This window comes from Nerophis ophidion, linkage group LG10 (genome assembly GCF_033978795.1).
Source record: "Nerophis ophidion isolate RoL-2023_Sa linkage group LG10, RoL_Noph_v1.0, whole genome shotgun sequence".
NCBI lineage: Eukaryota > Metazoa > Chordata > Actinopteri > Syngnathiformes > Syngnathidae > Nerophis > Nerophis ophidion.
Window position 1 is genome coordinate 28,686,088 of NC_084620.1, and position 23,172 is coordinate 28,709,259.

General features: G+C 39.0%; 1 protein-coding gene across 5 annotated transcripts in view; it reads right to left on the reverse strand.

The window, feature by feature from the left end:
- Window positions 1-20,612, reverse strand: part of glt8d2 (glycosyltransferase 8 domain containing 2) — a 47,432-nt gene extending 26,820 nt beyond the window's left edge. Inside the window, exon 1 of one of the 5 annotated variants that reach the window (XM_061913278.1) lies at window positions 20,276-20,612. Coding sequence is in view for 2 of the 5 variants with exons in the window: in XM_061913275.1 (XP_061769259.1) it covers window positions 20,276-20,317 (42 nt within the window). In the remaining 3 variants the exon portion in view is untranslated. The remainder of the gene's footprint in view (window positions 1-20,275) is intronic. The other 4 variants (XM_061913276.1, XM_061913277.1, XM_061913275.1 and 1 more) reach the window with 4 other exon arrangements.
- Between the last annotated feature and the right edge of the window lie 2,560 nt (window positions 20,613-23,172).

Consider the following 23,172-nt stretch of genomic DNA (forward strand, 5'->3'; position numbering starts at 1 on the left):
CCTCCACTTCTCCATAGTGATATCACATTTTTTTTTTTTTTAAGGATTCTCAACAAAAAAAAAATACTTCCGAGATGCGGCTATTGAACGTCAACGTTGTATCCTTCAAAGTCCTCAAAAACAACTTCTAAATTCTTATCGTTTTGTATACATGCTGCAAGTCTATATATAATGTAGTAACAGACACATTCATATCAATATGTTATAAAGTTACGTTAAAGTTAAAGTACCAATGATTATATGTACAATATATACGGCCTGGCGCTGTGGGAGAGTGGCCGTGCGCAACCCGAGGGTCCCTGGTTCAAATCCCCACCTAGTACCAACCTCGTCACGTCCGTTGTGTCCTGAGCAAGACACTTCACCCTTGCTCCTGATGGGTGCTGGTTAGCGCCTTGAATGGCAGCTCCCTCCATCAGTGTGTGAATGAGTGTGAGAGAATTTAAGGGGATACCTTTAGTCAAAAATGATTTATGGGGGGTCATAAATCAATGATTTATGAGGGGTCAAGGTCAAAGGTCAATGATTTATGAGGGGTCAAGTTCAAAGGTTAATGATTTATGAGGGGTCAAGGTTAAAGGTCAAAGGTCAAAGTCAAAGGTCAGGGTCAAATGTCAAGGTCAAGTGGGTGTGGCTTACCCGGAAGAGGGTGGAGTTAAGACCTGCGGTGGGAGTGGGTAAACCAGGAAGAGGGTGGAGTTTTAAACAGAAAGAGGGCAGAGTTAAGACCTGCGGTGGGAGTGGTTAAACCAGGAAGAGGGTGGAGTTAAGACCTGACGAGGGAACAAAGGAGGGTTCAGTTTTTTAAGAAAGCAATGTTATCTGAGCAGCATGTGACCATATATTTGATAGTTTAAATGTTTACGATCGTTTGAAACAACTTCCAGATTTCGATGTATTGATGGCTGGGAATGTTACGTGTGGAGATGTGGACACGCACGCACTTCACACACGCACACACACACACACACACACACACACACACACACACACACACACACACACACGCAGAGGAGGGGTACAAAAGGGCGGTGTAAGGCTTAGTCATTATTTGGAGCTTTATACGTTAGCGTAAAGACTTTGTTCGATTCGGTCATGATTAGTGAAACGCCTGTGTCGATTTATAAAAATAATAAAACTTACATTGACGCTCCGCAAAAAAGTCGAGTGTTTCTAAATCGTATTCAGATGCCGCCAACCGAGTCTTTGCGTGAGAAATGGGACTTGGAAGCGTACGGGATGGAGGGATCTTTTGGATTTGTATTCAGATACGAAATGGGGGATATCTGCTTATTTCAGCTAAAAGAAAGAAGAGACGGAAGCCCTTTCTCGATATTTTCATCGTTATCTACCGTGGATTGGGAAGTTTTTGGTGGACACGCACGCACTTCACACACGCACACACACACACACACACACACACACGCACGCACGCACGCACGCACGCACACACACACACACACACACACACACACACACACACACACACACACACACACACACACACACACACACACACACACATTCGTACGCACACATCGTTAAGACCAGAAGAGGGGACAAAGGAGGGTTCAGTTTTTACTGACCAGCCATTTGACAGTTTAAATGTTTACGATCGTTTGAAACAACTTCCATACCTCACGAAAACATATTTAAACAGATGGAGAAACTATGTTTACGATCGTTTGAAACAACAGGTCAGTTTGGGGGACAAAGGAGGGTTCAGTTTTTACTGACCAGCCATTTGACAGTTTAAATGTTTACGATCGTTTGAAACAACAGGACACGCACGCACACACACACGCACGCACGCACGCACGCACGCACACACACACACACACACACACACACACACACACACGCACACAAGCACACACACACACACACACACACACACACATACACCCCATTACCTCCGTTTTTACCACGTTATTAGACAATGGTTTAACTCCGTTTAAGCATTTAAACGTCCGGTATACAATACATATATACTGTACATATATTTACTTACAGATTTTCCGTTTACATCTCCGGCTCACTGGTCTCTCTTAACGCTGACGGGTCCGTCAACGGCCATTCCAGGCAGAGGAGAAGGCTTGATTGCGCCAAAGAACCCAGACATCGAATCCTTGCTCCGAGGGGAAATCATCGAAAACGACGGTGAATGTCCGACAGGCACCCGCTGTAAGTTTTTCTCGTTTTCTGTAAGCTTTTTAAGATTCTCCGCGATTTTTAAAGAGCTCCTCTCATTCCAATGTCTTTCGCTCAAATGAATTTCGCGCTCAGGGGAATGGGCGGGGACTGATTCCGGAGGTGGGCGGTTGTTTCCGCCAAGCAACCTTCTGGTGTGCATTAGCGTCACTTACTGAAATGGAGTGTGGACCAAGATGGATCCCTACTCTATATTCTTTTATTTAACCCAATGTTTTTTAAATACGTGTATAATGCTTTATATCCTATGTGTTGTGAATTCCATCCTACAATATCTTCCAAGGAACCCAAAGAAATGTTACCACACCTCCCGCTTTATTTATTCTATAGATTGCCTGAACTATTTCATAAACTAAATCTTGTCTTGTTTCTGATGCTATGTTTTTTATGCTCATCAATGCACTGTTGGACTGCGAGCACACAACTACTTTCCTTGCTTTGTTTTCCTCTATACAGTTAAACGCCATAAAAATTGCTACCAATTCCCCCGTAAAAACAGATAGTTTATCACTGATTATTTGATTTAATACTATGTTTCCTTGTGGGATAACTGCTACAGCTCTTACCTTTATTTTTTTATAGTTTTTGATGCATCCGTATATATCATATCTCAATCCATTTTTCTATCCGGTAACTATTTAAATTTCTATTCTTTAGTAATTGCATGTTTTCTTTTGGGTTATCAAACATCCACGGTGGTATTGCAGGCATTGGTACTGTAGGACTAACTTTAATATTGTCAATTTTAACTTTATTACATATGTCTCCTATAATCCACCCAAAACTATTCTTTTTTGTTTCCTCTTTTTCTTGGCAGTTTGGTAGCACTGGACAAGTCGGATATCCTTGCTTGGATCCTTTTAAAGTTGCCCGATAAACTGCTGAGAGTTGATCTCTCCTCTTGTCCAAAGGTTTTTCGTTCATTTTTACTTGTAATACTGCCACTAGGGTTGATGTAGTAGCTCCACAACATAACCTTAAAGCCTGTGACTGGATCCGGTCTATTTTCCCAAGTCATGTTTTTGAAGCAGATTGGTAAATAATGCATCCGTAATCAATAACAGATGGAATTAAAGTTATAAATATATACATGTATTGTTTTCAACGTTAACCTATCAGCCCCCCAATCATTACCCCTCAAAGCCCTCATTATATTTAACACCTTTTTACTTTTTCCCCTTTTTTTTTTATTTTCCGGAAGGAACACTCCTGAAGGAATAAATAAAGTACTATCTAATCTAATCTAATCAAATCTATTTTGCTGATGTGGGTTGACTAGTTCATATTTTTATCAAACTATATTCCTAAATATTTAAATACTTGTACCTCTTCTATATTTTCACCTTGAAGTTTTTATTTGGAGCTTGTTTTGTACTTTTGTCTTTGTAAAATGTATGACTTTTGTCTTTCCAACAGAGAATCTTAAACCTCAAGCCGTTCCCCAGTCTTGAACATTATTTACCACTTTGTTAGTTTTTTGATTATTTCTTTTGACTCTAAATAATATACTAGTCTTTCATTAATCTTTTTTTTTTTCCATTACTTTTCCCCAAATTTATAATTTCCTGCCTCTTCCGGGTCTTACCCTGACTTGCATATTGGAATTGTTAGCGCTAATTTTCCCCTCTGCCGGTCATTCTCCTTCTTCATATATCCTGTCATATCATTTCAAGACCACTTCTTTGACGATGCTACCTAAGTTTTTGATCATTTGATAACTCACCAGGTGTTTCCCCATTACGTATTTTTAACCTTTTTCAAAATTCGAACCATTTCATTCAAAGAAAATGTCATATCCATAGTGTTGGTAAAGCTATTATCGTTGACTTCCATCATTTCCCCAATATTTAAACTCATTGTTTTTTCTCTCTTTTGTTTTTCCACATTTCTCAAATTATCATTACTGTGCACTTTAACAAATGTTTTTGCTAAAGGTTCTGCTGTTTCTTTACCCGTGACTACATCTTCTTTAATAAATGTGGCACATCATCCTCTTTACCCTTCATTCCTATCTTTACGAATCGTTATATATCCTTTTATTATAAAGTTTAATTTTGGCTTCAGCCCTGTTTCTTGAATACAAATTATACGTGGTTTAGTTTTCATATTTTTAATATATCCCTTTAATTCATGTTCGGTTGCTATCAAACTTCTGGCATTCCGCCGGACAATTAACAGGGTGTTGGAATGTGGTAACATGACTCCGTCAGGTCTACTCTCCGTAGTACAGCTTGCACCCGGTACCAAGATAGTTCTTTCAACAACTTTGATGCTGCTTTGACAATTATTTTGATCTTCTCAGTCTTATTTTTTACTTTCATTTTGTATCAAAGCTGAGTTGTGCTCTCTGGTTTATTTTGCAAATGAACCGACAGAACATGATCATGTACAAGACTCGCCTACCCACAATGCACTGCAGCCCAACGCTCCTGGTCGGATGTTTTTTTCGGGGTTCATGGAGAGATGCGGTAAAGAGTGGTAGCCAAGACACACGGTCACACACGGTCACACACGGTCACACTCGGCAATTATTTTGACCTGGGGAGCAGATTTAGAGGAAAAAATGTGTCTGGGGGGCCGGGATATCTGATTTTCAGGTACAAAAAACTTCACAATGACACAAAATAAACACAACAGTTAAACCTCACACTAAAAACAAGACATTGACTTGTACGTTCAAAAGACAGAATAGAACAAGTCAAGACATGCAATGCCATCTACAAAATGTTATGTAAATGTTAGTCATTACACACGCGGCTATGGTTTTGATGTATTTGTTACGGACATGTTTACGTCAAGTAACATCACATGGTTCCATTTGCACCTTTCAACAAATCTGAAAAGGAATATTAAGAAGTAAAACTTATATTTAATCCTACCTCTTCTCCGAGCACACGGTGACTGTACATACGGGTCGAAAAATGTTGACCTAATTCAGCATTTCTCAAAGTGTAGGGAATAGAGACATGACAGGTGGGGCGCGAGGAAAGGGAGGAAATTTTTCATTTTTTATTTTTTTTACTATGCTTTCATTTTCTATACACACTGTAAATCACTTTGCGATTCTGTCTGTGAAATCCACCGTATAAATAAATGTAAATTACTTATTTTTCCTGTAGGCTTTAAATTTCTCGGCAGGAGCGAAAGTTTGACAGACATAGCAACAGTAACTTTTGCAGGCGGGGCTAAGAGGAACAAACTTTCGCGCGGATGGGTAGCAGGCTAATGTGCGGACCACAATTACACAAAATGGATACATTTGCAACTCGCACCTCAAAGGTCTGCGGAGAAACAAAAATATGACGGGTCTAATCAACCAAAAAGTCAACCTAAAAGAAAATATGGCGAAGGGTATCTTGCTCTTGGATTCACGGCAGCGGAGGTGGGGGGCAGAGGAGAGACCCCTGTGTGTTCTGTGTCTAAAACGGCTAGCAGCAGACAGCATGAGACCCAACAAAGTAAAGAGACAACTCGAGACCTCACATGATGTCCAATAAATTGTTTTGTTGGGGCGATGGGGGTAGGTGGGCCTTGAAAACTAACCCCTTAGTCTAAAGTGGGGATGACAGAAAAAAAAAAGTTTGAGAAGCCCTGACCTAATTGTACGGATCTCACTTTAAACGGCAAACCGATCATTTAAATGTTTTCACTTTGAATATGAAACGAGGAGTAAAATGTACAATGTACAATATTATCAATTATTTCACAATGACATGTTTTAAGGATATTGTACAGTATAATTAAATCTAAAATGAATGTGATCACTTTCAGGATCATTTTATTTTCAGCCAGTAAACAACTGTTATGTACTTTTGAATCGGGTTTTCCCCTTTAAATAACAAAAATTATAGAATTTTACAATATTCATTATTATTAAATATTAAATGTGCCAACTAGTTTTACGGCATACATCATCCCCCCTTTACCCATTTGTTAAAAAGACGAAAGTTGATGCGAACGCCTACGTGCTGTCAGAAAACTAAAAGAAGAAGAATGCCTTTGTGCAATTACTGCTATCCTGGCACAAGTTATAAAACAAACAAAGTTACCACATTTTTTTTCTTAGGAGACAAAACGAAAAAGAAAGAAAAATAATAAATCAATCAATAAAATGCATCAGTCAAATAGTACAGGCAACTTCGTTAACATGGAGCCACAGACAATTTCATTCAAAAAGTCCCAATTGCTAACATAAAGATACAACAACAAATAAAGGCAAAGAAGGCCTAGTAGGTAATTACAACAACAGACAAAGTATTAAAAATGTCGGTCCAATAACTGCACAGGGATGGGTAGAGCCAAAACATGTGTAGCAAGTAAGCTGGAGACTGTTGACACTGAAATAAGGCTATATGTGGCACAGATACAAGATTTATAAACTCTACTTAAAGCCCCACTTAAGAACTTTCAGTTTTGGTTTATATTGGCCGCACCAGTGAACCAAAGCGATGGCGTTTTCCCAAAAGGAAAACCACATTTACCATGAGGACTAGCGCATATAGCGTCAAACTGACACGATAATGCCACAATGATTCTGTATTACTGAACTTTCCACAGTAGGAACCTACATCCGTTTTCTACCACTTATTCCCTTTTGGGGACGTGGGGGTCGCTGGCGCCTATCTCAGCTACAATCGGGTGGAAGGAGGTGTACACCCTGGACAAGTCGCCCCCTTATTGCAGGGTCAACATAGATAGACGGACAACATTCACACCAACCTACATATTTTACTCAAACCTTATATTTGCAGTTTGAAGTCACTGCATTGTTTTTTCCTTGTACAGTTCTTTTGAGTTTGTTGCGTGGTTGGTCAGTGTGGAACTGCGAAGTATCGCGCTGGTGGGTATTTATTGCTACCACACAAATTTCCAGTAGCTAAAATTAGTATTATTATTCTGATTTGAGCATTGAAAGTCACTTACTAGTTTAGCAGGAACAGATCCAAAGCAGCATTGGTCTAAAATCTCTTGTCTTTTGACCTCACGCAAGCTAGTGAAAGTCGTGCCATTGTTGATCCTTGATTGTCCCTCCCTTTTTCTTTTTTTTTTTTGAAAACCCGATTCAAAAGTACATAACAGTTGTTTACTGGCTAAAAATAAAATGATCCTGAAAGTGATCACATTCATTTTAGATTTAATTATACTGTACAATATCCTTAAAACATGTCATTGTGAAATAATTGATAATATTGTACATTGTACATTTTACTCCTCGTTTCATATTCAAAGTGAAAACATTTAAATGATCGGTTTGCCGTTTAAAGTGAGATCCGTACAATTTGGTCAGGGCTTCTCAAACTTTTTTTTTTCTGTCATCCCCACTTTAGACTAAGGGGTTAGTTTTCAAGGCCCACCTACCCCCATCGCACCAACAAAACAATTTATTGGACATCATGTGAGGTCTCGAGTTGTCTCTTTACTTTGTTGGGTCTCATGCTGTCTGCTGCTAGCCGTTTTAGACAAAGAACACACAGGGGTTTCTCCTCTGCCCCCACCTCCGCTGCCGTGAATCCAAGAGCAAGATACCCTTCGCCATATTTTCTTTTAGGTTGACTTTTTGGTTGATTAGACCCGTCATATTTTTGTTTCTCCGCAGACCTTTGAGGTGCGAGTTGCAAATGTATCCATTTTGTGTAATTGTGGTCCGCACATTAGCCTGCTACCCATCCGCGCGAAAGTTTGTTCCTCTTAGCCCCGCCTGCAAAAGTTACTGTTGCTATGTCTGTCAAACTTTCGCTCCTGCCGAGAAATTTAAAGCCTACAGGAAAAATAAGTAATTTACATTTATTTATACGGTGGATTTCACAGACAGAATCGCAAAGTGATTTACAGTGTGTATAGAAAATGAAAGCATAGTAAAAAAAATAAAAAAAAAATTTCCTCCCTTTCCTCGCGCCCCACCTGTCATGTCTCTATTCCCCACACTTTGAGAAATGCTGAATTAGGTCAACATTTTTCGACCCGTATGTACAGTCACCGTGTGCTCGGAGAAGAGGTAGGATTAAATATAAGTTTTACTTCTTAATATTCCTTTTCAGATTTGTTGAAAGGTGCAAATGGAACCATGTGATGTTACTTGACGTAAACATGTCTGTAACAAATACATCAAAACCATAGCCGCGTGTGTAATGACTAACATTTACATAACATTTTGTAGATGGCATTGCATGTCTTGACTTGTTCTATTCTGTCTTTTGAACGTACAAGTCAATGTCTTGTTTTTAGTGTGAGGTTTAACTGTTGTGTTTATTTTGTGTCATTGTGAAGTTTTTTGTACCTGAAAATCAGATATCCCGGCCCCCCAGACACATTTTTTCCTCTAAATCTGCTCCCCAGGTCAAAATAATTGCCGAGTGTGACCGTGTGTGACCGTGTGTGACCGTGTGTCTTGGCTACCACTCTTTACCGCATCTCTCCATGAACCCCGAAAAAAACATCCGACCAGGAGCGTTGGGCTGCAGTGCATTGTGGGTAGGCGAGTCTTGTACATGATCATGTTCTGTCGGTTCATTTGCAAAATAAACCAGAGAGCACAACTCAGCTTTGATACAAAATGAAAGTAAAAAATAAGACTGAGAAGATCAAAATAATTGTCAAAGCAGCATCAAAGTTGTTGAAAGAACTATCTTGGTACCGGGTGCAAGCTGTACTACGGAGAGTAGACGTGACGGAGTCATGTTACCACATTCCAACACCCTGTTAATTGTCCGGCGGAATGCCAGAAGTTTGATAGCAACCGAACATGAATTAAAGGGATATATTAAAAATATGAAAACTAAACCACGTATAATTTGTATTCAAGAAACAGGGCTGAAGCCAAAATTAAACTTTATAATAAAAGGATATATAACGATTCGTAAAGATAGGAATGAAGGGTAAAGAGGATGATGTGCCACATTTATTAAAGAAGATGTAGTCACGGGTAAAGAAACAGCAGAACCTTTAGCAAAAACATTTGTTAAAGTGCACAGTAATGATAATTTGAGAAATGTGGAAAAACAAAAGAGAGAAAAAACAATGAGTTTAAATATTGGGGAAATGATGGAAGTCAACGATAATAGCTTTACCAACACTATGGATATGACATTTTCTTTGAATGAAATGGTTCGAATTTTGAAAAAGGTTAAAAATACGTAATGGGGAAACACCTGGTGAGTTATCAAATGATCAAAAACTTAGGTAGCATCGTCAAAGAAGTGGTCTTGAAATGATATGACAGGATATATGAAGAAGGAGAATGACCGGCAGAGGGGAAAATTAGCGCTAACAATTCCAATATGCAAGTCAGGGTAAGACCCGGAAGAGGCAGGAAATTATAAATTTGGGGAAAAGTAATGGAAAAAAAAAAATGATTAATGAAAGACTAGTATATTATTTAGAGTCAAAAGAAATAATCAAAAAACTAACAAAGTGGTAAATAATGTTCAAGACTGGGGAACGGCTTGAGGTTTAAGATTCTCTGTTGGAAAGACAAAAGTCATACATTTTACAAAGACAAAAGTACAAAACAAGCTCCAAATAAAAACTCTAAGGTGAAAATATAGAAGAGGTACAAGTATTTAAATATTTAGGAATATGGTTTGATAAAAATATGAACTAGTCAACCCACATCAGCAAAATAGATTTGATTAGATTAGATTAGATAGTACTTTATTTATTCCTTCAGGAGTGTTCCTTCCGGAAAATAAAAAAAAAAGGGGAAAAAGTAAAAAGGTGTTAAATATAATGAGGGCTTTGAGGGGTAATGATTGGGGGGCTGATAGGTTAGCGTTGAAAACAATACATGTATATATTTATAACTTTAATTTCATCTGTTATTGATTACGGATGCATTATTTACCAATCTGCTTCAAAAACATGACTTGGGAAAATAGACCGGATCCAGTCACAGGCTTTAAGGTTATGTTGTGGAGCTACTACATCAACCCTAGTGGCAGTATTACAAGTAAAAATGAACGAAAAACCTTTGGACAAGAGGAGAGATCAACTCTCAGCAGTTTATCGGGCAACTTTAAAAGGATCCAAGCAAGGATATCCGACTTGTCCAGTGCTACCAAACTGCCAAGAAAAAGAGAAAACAAAAAAGAATAGTTTTGGGTGGATTATAGGAGACATATGTAATAAAGTTAAAATTGACAATATTAAAGTTAGTCCTACAGTACCAATGCCTGCAATACCACCGTGGATGTTTGATAACCCAAAAGAAAACATGCAATTACTAAAGAATAGAAATTTAAATAGTTACCGGATAGAAAAATGGATTGAGATATGATATATACGGATGCATCAAAAACTATAAAAAAATAAAGGTAAGAGCTGTAGCAGTTATCCCACAAGGAAACATAGTATTAAATCAAATAATCAGTGATAAACTATCTGTTTTTACGGGGGAATTGGTAGCAATTTTTATGGCGTTTAACTGTATAGAGGAAAACAAAGCAAGGAAAGTAGTTGTGTGCTCGCAGTCCAACAGTGCATTGATGAGCATAAAAAACATAGCATCAGTAACAAGACAAGATTTAGTTTATGAAATAGTTCAGGCAATCTATAGAATAAATAAAGCGGGAGGTGTGGTAACATTTCTTTGGGTTCCTTGGAAGATAATGTAGGATGGAATTCACAACACATAGGATATAAAGCATTATACACGTATTTAAAAAACATTGGCTTAAATAAAAGAATATAGAGTAGGGATCCATCTTGGTCCACACTCCATTTCAGTAAGTGACGCTAATGCACACCAGAAGGTTGCTTGGCGGAAACAACCGCCCACCTCCGGAATCAGTCCCCGCCCATTCCCCTTAGGCGCAAAATTCATTTGAGCGAAAGACATTGGAATGAGAGGAGCTCTTTAAAAATCGCGGAGAATCTTAAAAAGCTTACAGAAAACGAGAAAAACTTACAGCGGGTGCCTGTCGGACATTCACCGTCGTTTTCGATGATTTCCCCTCGGAGCAAGGATTCGATGTCTGGGTTCTTTGGCGCAATCAAGCCTTCTCCTCTGCCTGGAATGGCCCTTGACGGACCCGTCAGCGTTAAGAGAGACCAGTGAGCCGGAGATGTAAACGGAAAATCTGTAAGTAAATATATGTATATATGTATTGTATACCGCACGTTTAAATGCTTAAACGGAGTTAAACCATTGTCTAATAACGTGGTAAAAACGGAGGTAATGGGGTGTATGTGTGTGTGTGTGTGTGTGTGTGTGTGCTTGTGTGTGTGTGTGTGCGTGCGTGCGTGCGTGCGTGCGTGCGTGTGTGTGTGTGCGCGTGTGTGAAGTGCGTGCGTGTCCACCAAAAACTTCCCAATCCACGGTAGATAACGATGAAAATATCGAGAAAGAGCTTCCGTCTCTTCTTTCTTTTAGCTGAAATAAGCAGATATCCCCCATTTCGTATCTGAATACAAATCCAAAAGATCCCTCCATCCCGTACGCTTCCAAGTCCCATTTCTCACGCAAAGACTCGGTCGGCGGCATCTGAATACGATTTAGAAACACTCGACTTTTTTGCGGAGCGTCAATGCAAGTTTTATTATTTTTATAAATCGACACAGGCGTTTCACTAATCATGACCGAATCGAACAAAGTCTTTACGCTAACGTATAAAGCTCCAAATAATGACTAAGCCTTACACCGCCCTTTTGTACCCCTCCTCTGCGTGTGTGTGTGTGTGTGTGTGTGTGTGTGTGTGTGTGTGTGTGTGTGTGTGTGTGAGTGCGTGTGTGTGTGTGTGTGTGTGTGTGTGTGTGTGCGTGTGTGAAGTGCGTGCGTGTCCACATCTCCACACGTAACATTCCCAGCCATCAATACATCGAAATCTGGAAGTTGTTTCAAACGATCGTAAACATTTAAACTATCAAATATACGGTCACATGCTGCTCAGATGACATTGCTTTCTTAAAAAACTGAACCCTCCTTTGTTCCCTCGTCAGGTCTTAACTCCACCCTCTTCCTGGTTTAACCACTCCCACCGCAGGTCTTAACTCTGCCCTCTTTCTGTTTAAAACTCCACCCTCTTCCTGGTTTACCCACTCCCACCGCAGGTCTTAACTCCACCCTCTTCCGGGTAAGCCACACCCACTTGACCTTGACATTTGACCCTGACCTTTGACTTTGACCTTTGACTTTGACCTTTAACCTTGACCCCTCATAAATCATTAACCTTTGAACTTGACCCCTCATAAATCATTGACCTTTGACCTTGACCCCTCATAAATCATTGATTTATGACCCCCCATAAATCATTTTTGACTAAAGGTATCCCCTTAAATTCTCTAGTGTGTGAATGGGTGAATGTGGAAGTAGTGTCAAAGCGCTTTGAGTACCTTGAAGGTAGAAAAGCACTATACAAGTACAACCCATTCTTATTATGGTCATTTTATGCATTACCAAACTTCTTTCCTCAGCACATTTATTTACGTTCCCATAGCAGTGCACTTCCAACTTCCATCAAAAAATGTGTGTTCCCACTTCCTGAAGTGTGTGTGTGTGTGTGTGTGTGTGTGTGTGTGTGTGTGTGTGTGTGTGTGTGTGTGTGTGTGCGTGTGTGTGTGTGCGCGCGCGCGTGTGTGTGTGTGTGTGCGTGCTTGCAAGCATGTGTATGTGCGTGTGTGTGTGTGTGTGCTAATCATGGCAGACTTGGTAACTGAAAACGAAGAAGGCTATTTTTGTCAGACGTGGGTAGAGTAGCCAGATATTGTACTCAAGTAAGAGTACTGTTACTTTAGAGATGTATTACTCAAGTAAAAGTAAGGAGTAGTCACCCAAATATTTACTTGAGTAAAAGTAAAGAGTATGTTGTGAAAAACCTACTCAAGTACTGAGTAACTGATGAGTAGTGAAGTGAATTATATTTATATAGCGCTTTTTCTCTAGTGACTCAAAGCACTTTACATAGTGAAACCCAATATCTAAGTTACATTCAAACCAGTGCGGGTGGCACTGGGAGCAGGTGGGTAAAATGTCTTGTCCAAGGACACAACGGCAGTGACTAGGTTGGCAGAAGCGGGAATCGAACCTGCAACCCGCAAGTTGCTGGCACGGCCACTCTACCAATCGAGCTTAGCCCCTATGACAGTAACCTGCTTGTTTAATGATTACGGCAACAAATAATGCACAAAAACATAAAAATAGCAAGGAGCAAATTCAGAGCCAGAAATATCGCTTAAGCAACTAAAACAATAATATATATTAAATAATAATACATTACAATAAAACAATTAAGGCCAATTGAACCACAATAACTTTACAGCACCATAGGCTCAGTAGGCATTCAATGATTGATTGATTGATTGATTGATTGATTGATTGATTGATTGATTGATTGAAACTTGTATTATTAGATTGCACAGTACAGTACGTATTCCGTACAATTGACCACTAAATGGTAACACCCCAATAAGTTTTTCAACGTTAATCAATTATTTAATAAATGACCAAGTCGAGGTGATCTACCTCAGTGGTTCTCAACCTTTTTTCAGCGATGTACCCCCTGTGAAATTTTTTCTAAATCAAGTAACCCCTAATCAGAGCAAAGCATTTTTGGTTGAAAAAAGAGATAAAGAAGTAAAATACAGCACTATGTCATCAGTTTCTGATTCATTAAATTGTATAACAGTGCAAAATATTGCTCATTTGTAGTGGTCTTTCTTGAACTATTCCTAAAAAAGATATACAATAAAGGGGAATATTATCACCAGACCTACTTAAGCGTCAATATATACCTTGATGTTGCAGAAAAAAGACCATATGTTTTTTTAACCGATTTCCAAACTCTAAAAGGGTGAATTTGGCGATTTAAACGCCTTTCAATTGTTCGCCTGTCGGAGCAATGACCTTTCACCCGTGACGTCACATCGTGAAGAGATCCGCCATTTTCTCAAACACATTACACACACCAGGTCAAATCAGCTCTGTTATTTTCCATTTTTTCGACTGTTTTCCCGTACCTTGGAGAGATCATACCTCGTCTGTGTGTTGTCGGAGGGTGTACAAACACTAACATGGACGGATTTAAGTTGCACCAGTGGGCAAAAGATGCGAAAGTTCCTCGTTTGTTCTGCACACTGTACCGACGACAGCTATGCTATGACAGAGATGGCAAGAATGTGTGGATATCCTGCGACACTCAAAGCAGATGCATTTCCAACGATAAAATCAACGAAATCACAAAGGTGAGTTTTGTTGATGTTATTGACCCAGTGAAGTGTGCTAATCAGACATAATTGGTCAGGGCATGACTGCAAGCTAATCGATGCTAACATGCTATTTAGGCTAGCTGTATGTACATATTGCATCATTATGCCTCATTTGTAGCTATATTTGCATCCAGCCTTTCCCTCCACCCATATTTAATGCCAAACAAACACATACCAATCGTTGGTTAGAAGGCGATCGCCGAATTCGTCCTTGCTTCCTCCAGTGCCACTGTCTGTCTAGATAAGGCTCAAAAGCTTCTGTTTCTTCTTTAATTTCATTTTTGGTACCTGCCTCCACACTCCAACCATTCGTTTCAATACATGCATAATTTGTTGAATCGCTTACGGCTCTGAAATCCGAGTCTGAATCCGAGCTAATATCGCTATACCTTTCTGTGCTATCCGCCATGTATGTTTCTGTGTGGTCACGCTGTGTCGTCACAGAATAATGGACGGGTGGGTATAACGACGGTTAAATCAGGCACTTTGAAGCCGTTTTTCGGGATATCGCGTGATGGGTAAAAAGACTTCGAAAAATAAAATAAGCCACTGGGAGCTGATTTTTATTGGTTTTAACCCTTCAGAGATTGTGATAATGTTCCCCTTTAACTAAAAACTTGTTGAAAAATAAACAAGTGATTCAATTATAAATAAAGATGTCTACAAATGGAAGTAATCATCAACTTAAAGTGCCCTCTTTGGGGATTGTAATAGAGATTCATCTGGATTCATCAACTTAATTCTAAACATTTCTTCACAAAAAAATGAATCTTTAACATCAATATTTATGGAACATGTCCACAAAAAAATCTAGCTGTCAACACTAAATATTGCATTGTTGCATTTCTTTTCACAGTTTATGAATTTATATTCATATTTTGTTGAAGTATTATTCAATAAATATATTTATAAAGGATTTCTGAGTTGTTAGTATTTTTAGAATATTTTCCAAAAATCTCACGATTTCTGAGTTGTTGGTATTTTTAGAATATTTTCAAAAAATCTCACGTACCCCCTTGGCATACCTTCAAGTACCCCCAGGGGTACACGTAGCCCCATTTGAGAACCACTGATCTACCTCATATATACATAAACATACACACACACACACACACACACACACACACACACACACACACACACACACACACACATATATATATATATATATATATATGTATATATATATATATAATATGTATATATATATATATATATATATATATATATATATATATACACAGTATATAGTTTATATTTATTTATTTTGTCGTTTTTGTTGACATGTTAAAGGTGTTTTATTGAATATACATGCATGTTTAACATATAGATTCCTATCTTTCATGAAGACAAGAATATAAGTTGGTGTATTACCTGATTCTGATGACTTGCATTAATTGGAATCAGACAGTATAGTGCTGATAACGTCCATGTTTTCAAATGGAGGAGAAAAAAAGTTCCCCCTTTCTGTCTAATACCACATGGAAGTCGTTGGTTTTTGGCATCTTATTTGTCCAGATTCCATATTCATTTTTACACACGTTACAAGAAATACATTGGCGGCAAACTTTGTAGGTTGCCAGCTTGTTTGCACTGGCTTTCGAAGACTCTTATTTTGTTAGCGCAGGCGCGATGGAGCAGCACTTGTTTTGTGAAGACAGGAACTGTGCGTTCAGTCTTTAGGCTTTTGACGGGAAGTACGGTTGAAATAAAAAGTGTCTTTTTTTTCTTTACACTTTTGATTGATTGATCAAAACTTTTATTAGCAGATTGCACAGCACAGTACAAATTCCGTACAATTGACCACTAAATGGTAACACCCCAATAAGTTTTTCAACTTGTTTAAGTCGGGTTTTACGTGTGACGGTCATGTGACCGCCTGGCTCTGTTTGATTGGTCCAACGTCACCAGTGACTGCATGTGATTGGTGAAACGCGGGCATGCGTGGATCCTACTTTTAAGGTCTGTCTGAAAAACTAAAACAAACATTAACAGATCGATAAAAAAAAAGTAGCGCGCTGAATGTAGATAAATGGAGCGGAGTAAAAGTAGCGTTTCTTTTCTATAATTATACTCAAGTAAAAGTAAAAGTATGTTACATAAAAACTACTCTTAGAAGTACAATTTATCCCAAAAGTTACACAAGTAGATGTAACGGAGTAAATGTAGCGCGTTACTACCCACCTCTGATTTTTGTACACACAACCTTTTCTTTTTCAAGCTGAATATACGGAGGATGAACTGCTGCTTTTAGAACCGAGCACAAAGAAGAGGGTAAAACTTTGGAGCTGACGGAGGCGAAGTGAGACTTGATGCCTTAAATGTGGAATTTGGAGACAGAAATGTAGTGCTTACCCAAAATTGACTGGATAAAATGTCCCGGGATGGCTGTATCCATACTGACCAACCTTGATACCTCTGAATTCACTTGGCATTCACTTGATGAGCTTCAACAGGTAGTCACCTGAAATGGTCTTCACTACACAGGTTTTCTTGAAGCTCATCGAGAGAATGCCAAGAGTGTGCAAAGCAGAAATCAGAGCAATGGTTGTCTATTTTGAAGAAACTAGAATATAAAACAGTTATTACATGTTTTTTGTTAAGCACATAACTCCACGTGTTCATTCATAGTTTTGATGTCTTCAGTGAAGTGAAGTGAAGTGAATTATATTTATATAGCGCTTTTCTCAAGTGACTCAAAGCGCTTTACATATTGAAACCCAATATCTAAGTTACATTTAAACCAGTGTGGGTGGCACTGGGATCAAGTGGGTAAAGTGTCTTGCCCAAGGACACAACGGCAGTGACTAAGATGGCACAAGCGGGATTCGAATCTGCAACCCTCAAGTTGCTGGCACGGCCACTCTACCAACCGAGCTATGCCGCCCCATAATGTTTATGACAATCTACAATGTCATAAAAATATATAAAACTCCTTGAATGAGAAGGTGTTTCCAAACTATTGGCCTGTACTGGATATTTATAAATTGGTAGTGCACAGGATTACCTGGGCTGAAGACCACAGGCCCCCACCCAATCAGGGACTCCCGGTTTTGATAGCGGAAAGCAATGACTGGTGTTCCTGGCTGTCAATAAACAGACAGTTCTGCTTTGTGCACCGATCGTGTACCAGCTCTCTTTTTCCTACTGCTCCAAGCAGGGCGCAAGCCCATGTCGCCGGTGTGAGAGGCGAGCGTGCTGACTACTGAGCTAAAAGCGCAGGCATTATATTCTCATGGTCGACTGGCCTCTGTTACAACCACACAGACGTGCGTGCACCCGTAATGGATTATATTTTTGCATTTTTGCTGTTCTGCTGAGTGAAATAATGATTTTTTTATTTTTTTATTTTTTTTTCAAACTGTCTTTGGGGCGGGATGGGGTGTTGAGGTTTGAGGGTGGCAGAGGTTGGCGAGGGGAGGCCCCTGATTTAGTGTTGATGTAGCAAGATACTTTTGCCGTGTAGCTTGCTAGTTTTCCGGGGATAGCTTCACCTGTAGCGAGGCTACATTATCACAATTTCAGAAGGGTTAAAACCAATAAAAAACAGTTCCCAGTGGCTTACTTTATTTTTCGAAGTTTTTTTCAAAATTTTGCCCATCATGGAATATCCCGAAAAAAGGTTTTAAAAGTGCCTGATTTTCGCTATCTGTAAATCCTTCGTCCATTTTCCTGTGACGTCATTTAGTGATGCCAACATGGCGGATAGCACAGCAAGATATAGCGACATTAGCTCGGATTTCAGCAGCTTAAGTGATTCAGCAGATCACGCATGTATTGAAACGGATGGTTGGAGTATGGAGGCAGATAGCAAAAACGAAATTGAAGAAGAAACTGAAGCTATTGAGCGAATAGCTATTGAAGATATTTGGCGATCGCCTTCTAACCAACGAGTGTTGCAGGGTATCCATACATCTCTCTGCCATGTCTGTCGCAGCATCGCCGGTAAAATGTGCAGGAGCAACTTAAATCCGACGAATGGTAAGTGTTTGTTTGGAATTAAATGTGGGTGGAGTGAAAGGCTGGATGCAAATATAGCTACAAATGTACATATAGCTGGCCTAAATAGCATGTTAGCATTGATTAGCTGGCAGTCATTCCGCGACCAAAAATGTCTGATTAGAACATAAGTCAATAACATCAACAAAACTCACCTTTGTGATTTCGTTGACTATCGTTGGAAATGCATCAGCTTTGAGTGCCGCAGGGTATACATACATCTCTGTGCCATGTCTGTTGTAGCATCGCCGGTAAAGTGTGCAGACCAAACGAGGGACTTTCAGATCTTTTGACACTGGTGCAACTTAAATCCGTCGATTGGTATGTGTTTGTTTGGCATTAAATGTGGGTGGAGGGAAAGGCTGGATGCAAATGTAACTACAAATGAGGCATAACGATGCAATATGTATATATAGCTAGCCTAAATAGCATGCTAGCATCGATTAGCATGCCGTGCTAATCGATGCACACTCCACGTAAGTCAACTTGAATCCATCCCTGATCATGTTGTTACACCCTCCGACAACACACCAACGAGGCATGATGTCTCCAAAGTACGGAAAACAGTCGAAAAAACGGAAAATAACAGAGCTGATTTGACTCGATCTTTGTAATGTGTTTGAGAAAATGGCAGATTGACTACCTATGTGATGTCACAACGTGACGTCATCGCTCCGAGAGCGAACAATAGAAAGGCGTTTAATTCTCCAAAATTCACCCATTTAGAGTTCGGAAATCGGTTAAAAAAATATATGGTCTTTTTTCTGCAACATCAAGGTATTGACGCTTACATAGGTCTGGTGATAAGGTTCCCCTTTAATCGAGAGTAACTTGTAGCTTAGCTTACTACATTTTCCACGTGTCTTTCCCATCACTGACAGTGTCCATTTAATGGTTTTTGAGGAGCTTTAATGCAAGTGAGTTGAGTAAATTGCGTTTTCGTGCAGGTATTGATGTGGCTGTATTCCTTTTTTTTTTTTGAGCCCTTCTTTCTTGGTACTTGTGATTCAAAAAGGAAATTATTTGCCTTCTAGCTCTCGACAGGAAACCCACCAAATAAAACACGTAACAATATCTACCTTATCCTCTCATTTTCATTTCAGTCACAATGAAAAGGCAGAACTTTCTAATTAACTTTTGAGGCCCAGGAGGTGTGATAAGTATTTGCAAACGCATCTGCAGCACCCAGCAGGACGCACCGTCTGTTCCATGCATGTGTATCTGGTTTGTTTGTCATTGTTTAAAGCTGCCAAAAAACATCTGGAACTGATTGAGTTCAGAAACACTCCCTTCCAAACGGCTCCAGAATGGGCCAGCCATTGAACAACTGCTCTTTATAACACATCTAAACAATCTTATAGCAAGATCATATTCTCATATCACCAATTAGATCACTAAATTGTGTATATTGGCAACATATTTAACAATAAAAGTGGATGAGAACACACACCTAAAGCATTACACAACACCGGTTTCTACACAAAACACATCTTTATATAAAACACATATACATTGAATAGTGCATTGCTACTCTGATCTAAACATACAGTATATTTACAATGTGTGGATTATTGGAATCATACAATCCAACTATAAAAACAACTTTAATATAATAAAAACTATACAATTCAACACGTGAAATTATTCTAAAAGCAAACACAATCCACCACCACCATGTTGAAGACACATTTTTATGCAAACATAGGCTTTAAGTATACATTAATGAACTTTTTCCTGTCAAAGAACAAAAGTAGCACATTGTGTTCTCATGCTGGCAAAGAAGGGCATGAGAAAAACCACACATGGTAGATACTTCATGATAAAATATGATTTGTAATATATGTATGAAGAATGCATTGCTACTTGCCTGAAAGAAGGGAGGACGGCGACTGCCAGTCCTGGTGTTCATGGTCCATGTTGGGGAATGAAAGTCGTCCCCCACCCCCAATCCGCTCTCCTGATGGGAGGCATGTCTTTTGCCAAGACTGGAATCACTCGCTCCCATTTAACTTTCCTTACTCAATAAAACAAAAATGTTTATTTCTATATGGTTAGAACTTTGTCAATAAATGCACGTTTTGCAGCAATCAAAAAGCATAATTCAATATATTTAGCCATGCGCATTATGTTCCACATGGTTTAAAGTGCCCACAAATCAACCCAAGCAGTGAGTAAATGTAGAAAATGATGCATTAGTTGTACATTTTTATTAAAAACGACAATATTGATGAATTCCTCAGGTTGAAATGGCTAGTTGCGCAACCAGAAAGCTCAAGACTGTCTAAAAAACCAGTGGTTCTCAAATGGGAGTATGCGTACCCCTGGGGGTATTTGAAGGTAAGCCAAGGGGTATGTGAGATATTTTGAAAATATTCTAAAAATAGCAACAATTCAAAAATTTCTTGAATAATACTTCAACAAAATGTGAATGTAAGTTCATAAACTGTGAAAATAAATGCAACAATGCAATATTCAGTGTTGATACCTAGATTATTTTTGTGGACATGATCCATAAATAGTGATGTTAAAGATTTCTTTTTTTGTGAAGAAATGCTTAGATTTAAGTTCATGAATCCAGATGGATCTCTATTACAATCCCCAAAAAGGGCACTTGAAGATGATCTTTATTTAAGTTAATCTTTATTTATAATTTAATCACTTGTTTATTTTTCAACAAGTTTTTAATTATTTTCATATCTCTTTTCCCAAACAGTTCATGAAAGACCACTACAAAAGAGCAATATTTTGCACTGTTATACAATTTAAAAAATCAGAAACTGACGACATAGTGCTGTATTTTACTTTTGTATGTCTTTTTTTCAATCAAACATGCTTTGCTCTGATTAGGGGGTACTTGAATTAAAAAAATGTTCACGGGGGTATATCACTGAAAAAAGGTTGAGAACCACTGGTCTAAACTGATCTAATTTTATATTGGCCCTTGGCATTATCTACAGATAAAAGCCAATTAAAATATCCCCAAAATTGCACTTGCAAAAAAAACATATTTGTTAGGTCCTGTGATGGTAAGACTTGCCATACTTATTTTCTCCCGTCTACACGTGTCTTCGAATGCGGTAAGCTTAGGTGTACGATGAAGCTCTCAAAAAGGCAATTTAGCTGTCAAAACAATAATAATAACAATAAGTTTGCATGTTCTCCCCATGAATGCGTGGGTTCCCTCCGGGTACTCCGGCTTCCTCCCACCTCCAAAGACATGCACCTGGGGATAGGTTGATTGGCAACACTAAATTGGCCCTCGTGTCTTAATGTTGTCTGTCTATCTGTTTTGGCCCTGCGATGAGGTGGCGACTTGTCCAGGGTGTACACCGCCTTCCATCCGAATGCAGCTGCGAGGCTCCAGGGACAAGGAGTAGGAAATGGATGGATGGATTATAATGATGGTAAAGAATAATAATCCAAATTCAGAGATGATTCCTTTGTACACTTTACCACAAAACTGAAATGGTTTGTTTTTAAATTGCATAACATATCTTGACCCACTTAGGATTAATTTTAGTGTGTTTGATGAAATTAAAATGAGAGAAATATCAAGTTTAGACACTTCTGGGCAAAACTGACTCAAATGGCCTTGAAAATGTCCTCACATTTCAATTACATTTGACCACAATGACAAAAAAATTTAAATGAGGGAAATATCAAGTTTAGACACTTCTGGGCAAAACTGACTGAAACGGCCATGAAAATGTCCTTTCATTTCAAGTTTATTTGACCACAATGACAAAAAAATTAAAATAATTTGTACGTCCAAATATAATATATTCGAAGTAGTTTTTTAAACACATTTCTGTTTCCTTCACAAGTATTTATATTTTAATATTATCTAATGTCTTATAATTTGTTAGAACTACACGCGAATGTCTCAATATGATGTCATCATAAGGGCACCTACGGTGACTTGTAGGACAACCAATAGCTCCTCGTATTGATGTGTTGGCTTGAAAACTTTACCTCTGGTTCTCGTTAATAAATCACACAAGCGAGTAACATTTATTGACTGTTAGGTTCATTGTTGGTCGACATTTGCTTCTCTCCAACTTGTTGAATACAACATATGTTTCGGGTAGAACATCTTTATGAAATATTTAGTATATCTTTTTAGATTTTACAGCCACCGTGGACAAAGACGGTCTGAAACTCTTGAACAACTTAGAGTTTCTAATAAAAGAAGTCAACATCGAAGTGGGAGTTTACTACAAGTGACTGCTGCATGAAGCCAGCAGCGTCTGTATGGGCCACCGAGCACGTGTTAACTATCAGCTGCAAAGGAGAGCTAAAGTGGACAGCTTCAAGAGGGCTGACTGATGAGAAATGAAAAATACATATTTCAATATCAAATAAATTGACTATATATAAGTATGCTCTCGGCAGGGTTCTTGAGGGTGCATGGGAGTTTGCCCAACCAGTCTACATGTGCTTTGTGGACTTGGAGAAGGCGTTCGACCGTGTCCCTCGGGAAGTCCTGTGGGGAGTGCTCAGAGAGTATGGGGTATCGGACTGTCTTATTGTGGCGGTCCGCTCCCTGTATGATCAGTGTCAGAGCTTGGTCCGCATTGCTGGCAGTAAGTCGGACACGTTTCCAGTGAGGGTTGGACTCCGCCAAGGCTGTCCTTTGTCACCGATTCTGTTCATAACTTTTATGGACAGAATTTCTAGGCGCAGCCAAGGCGTTGAGGGGTTCCGGTTTGGTGGCCACGGGATTAGGTCTCTGCTTTTTGCAGATGATGTAGTCCTGATGGCTTC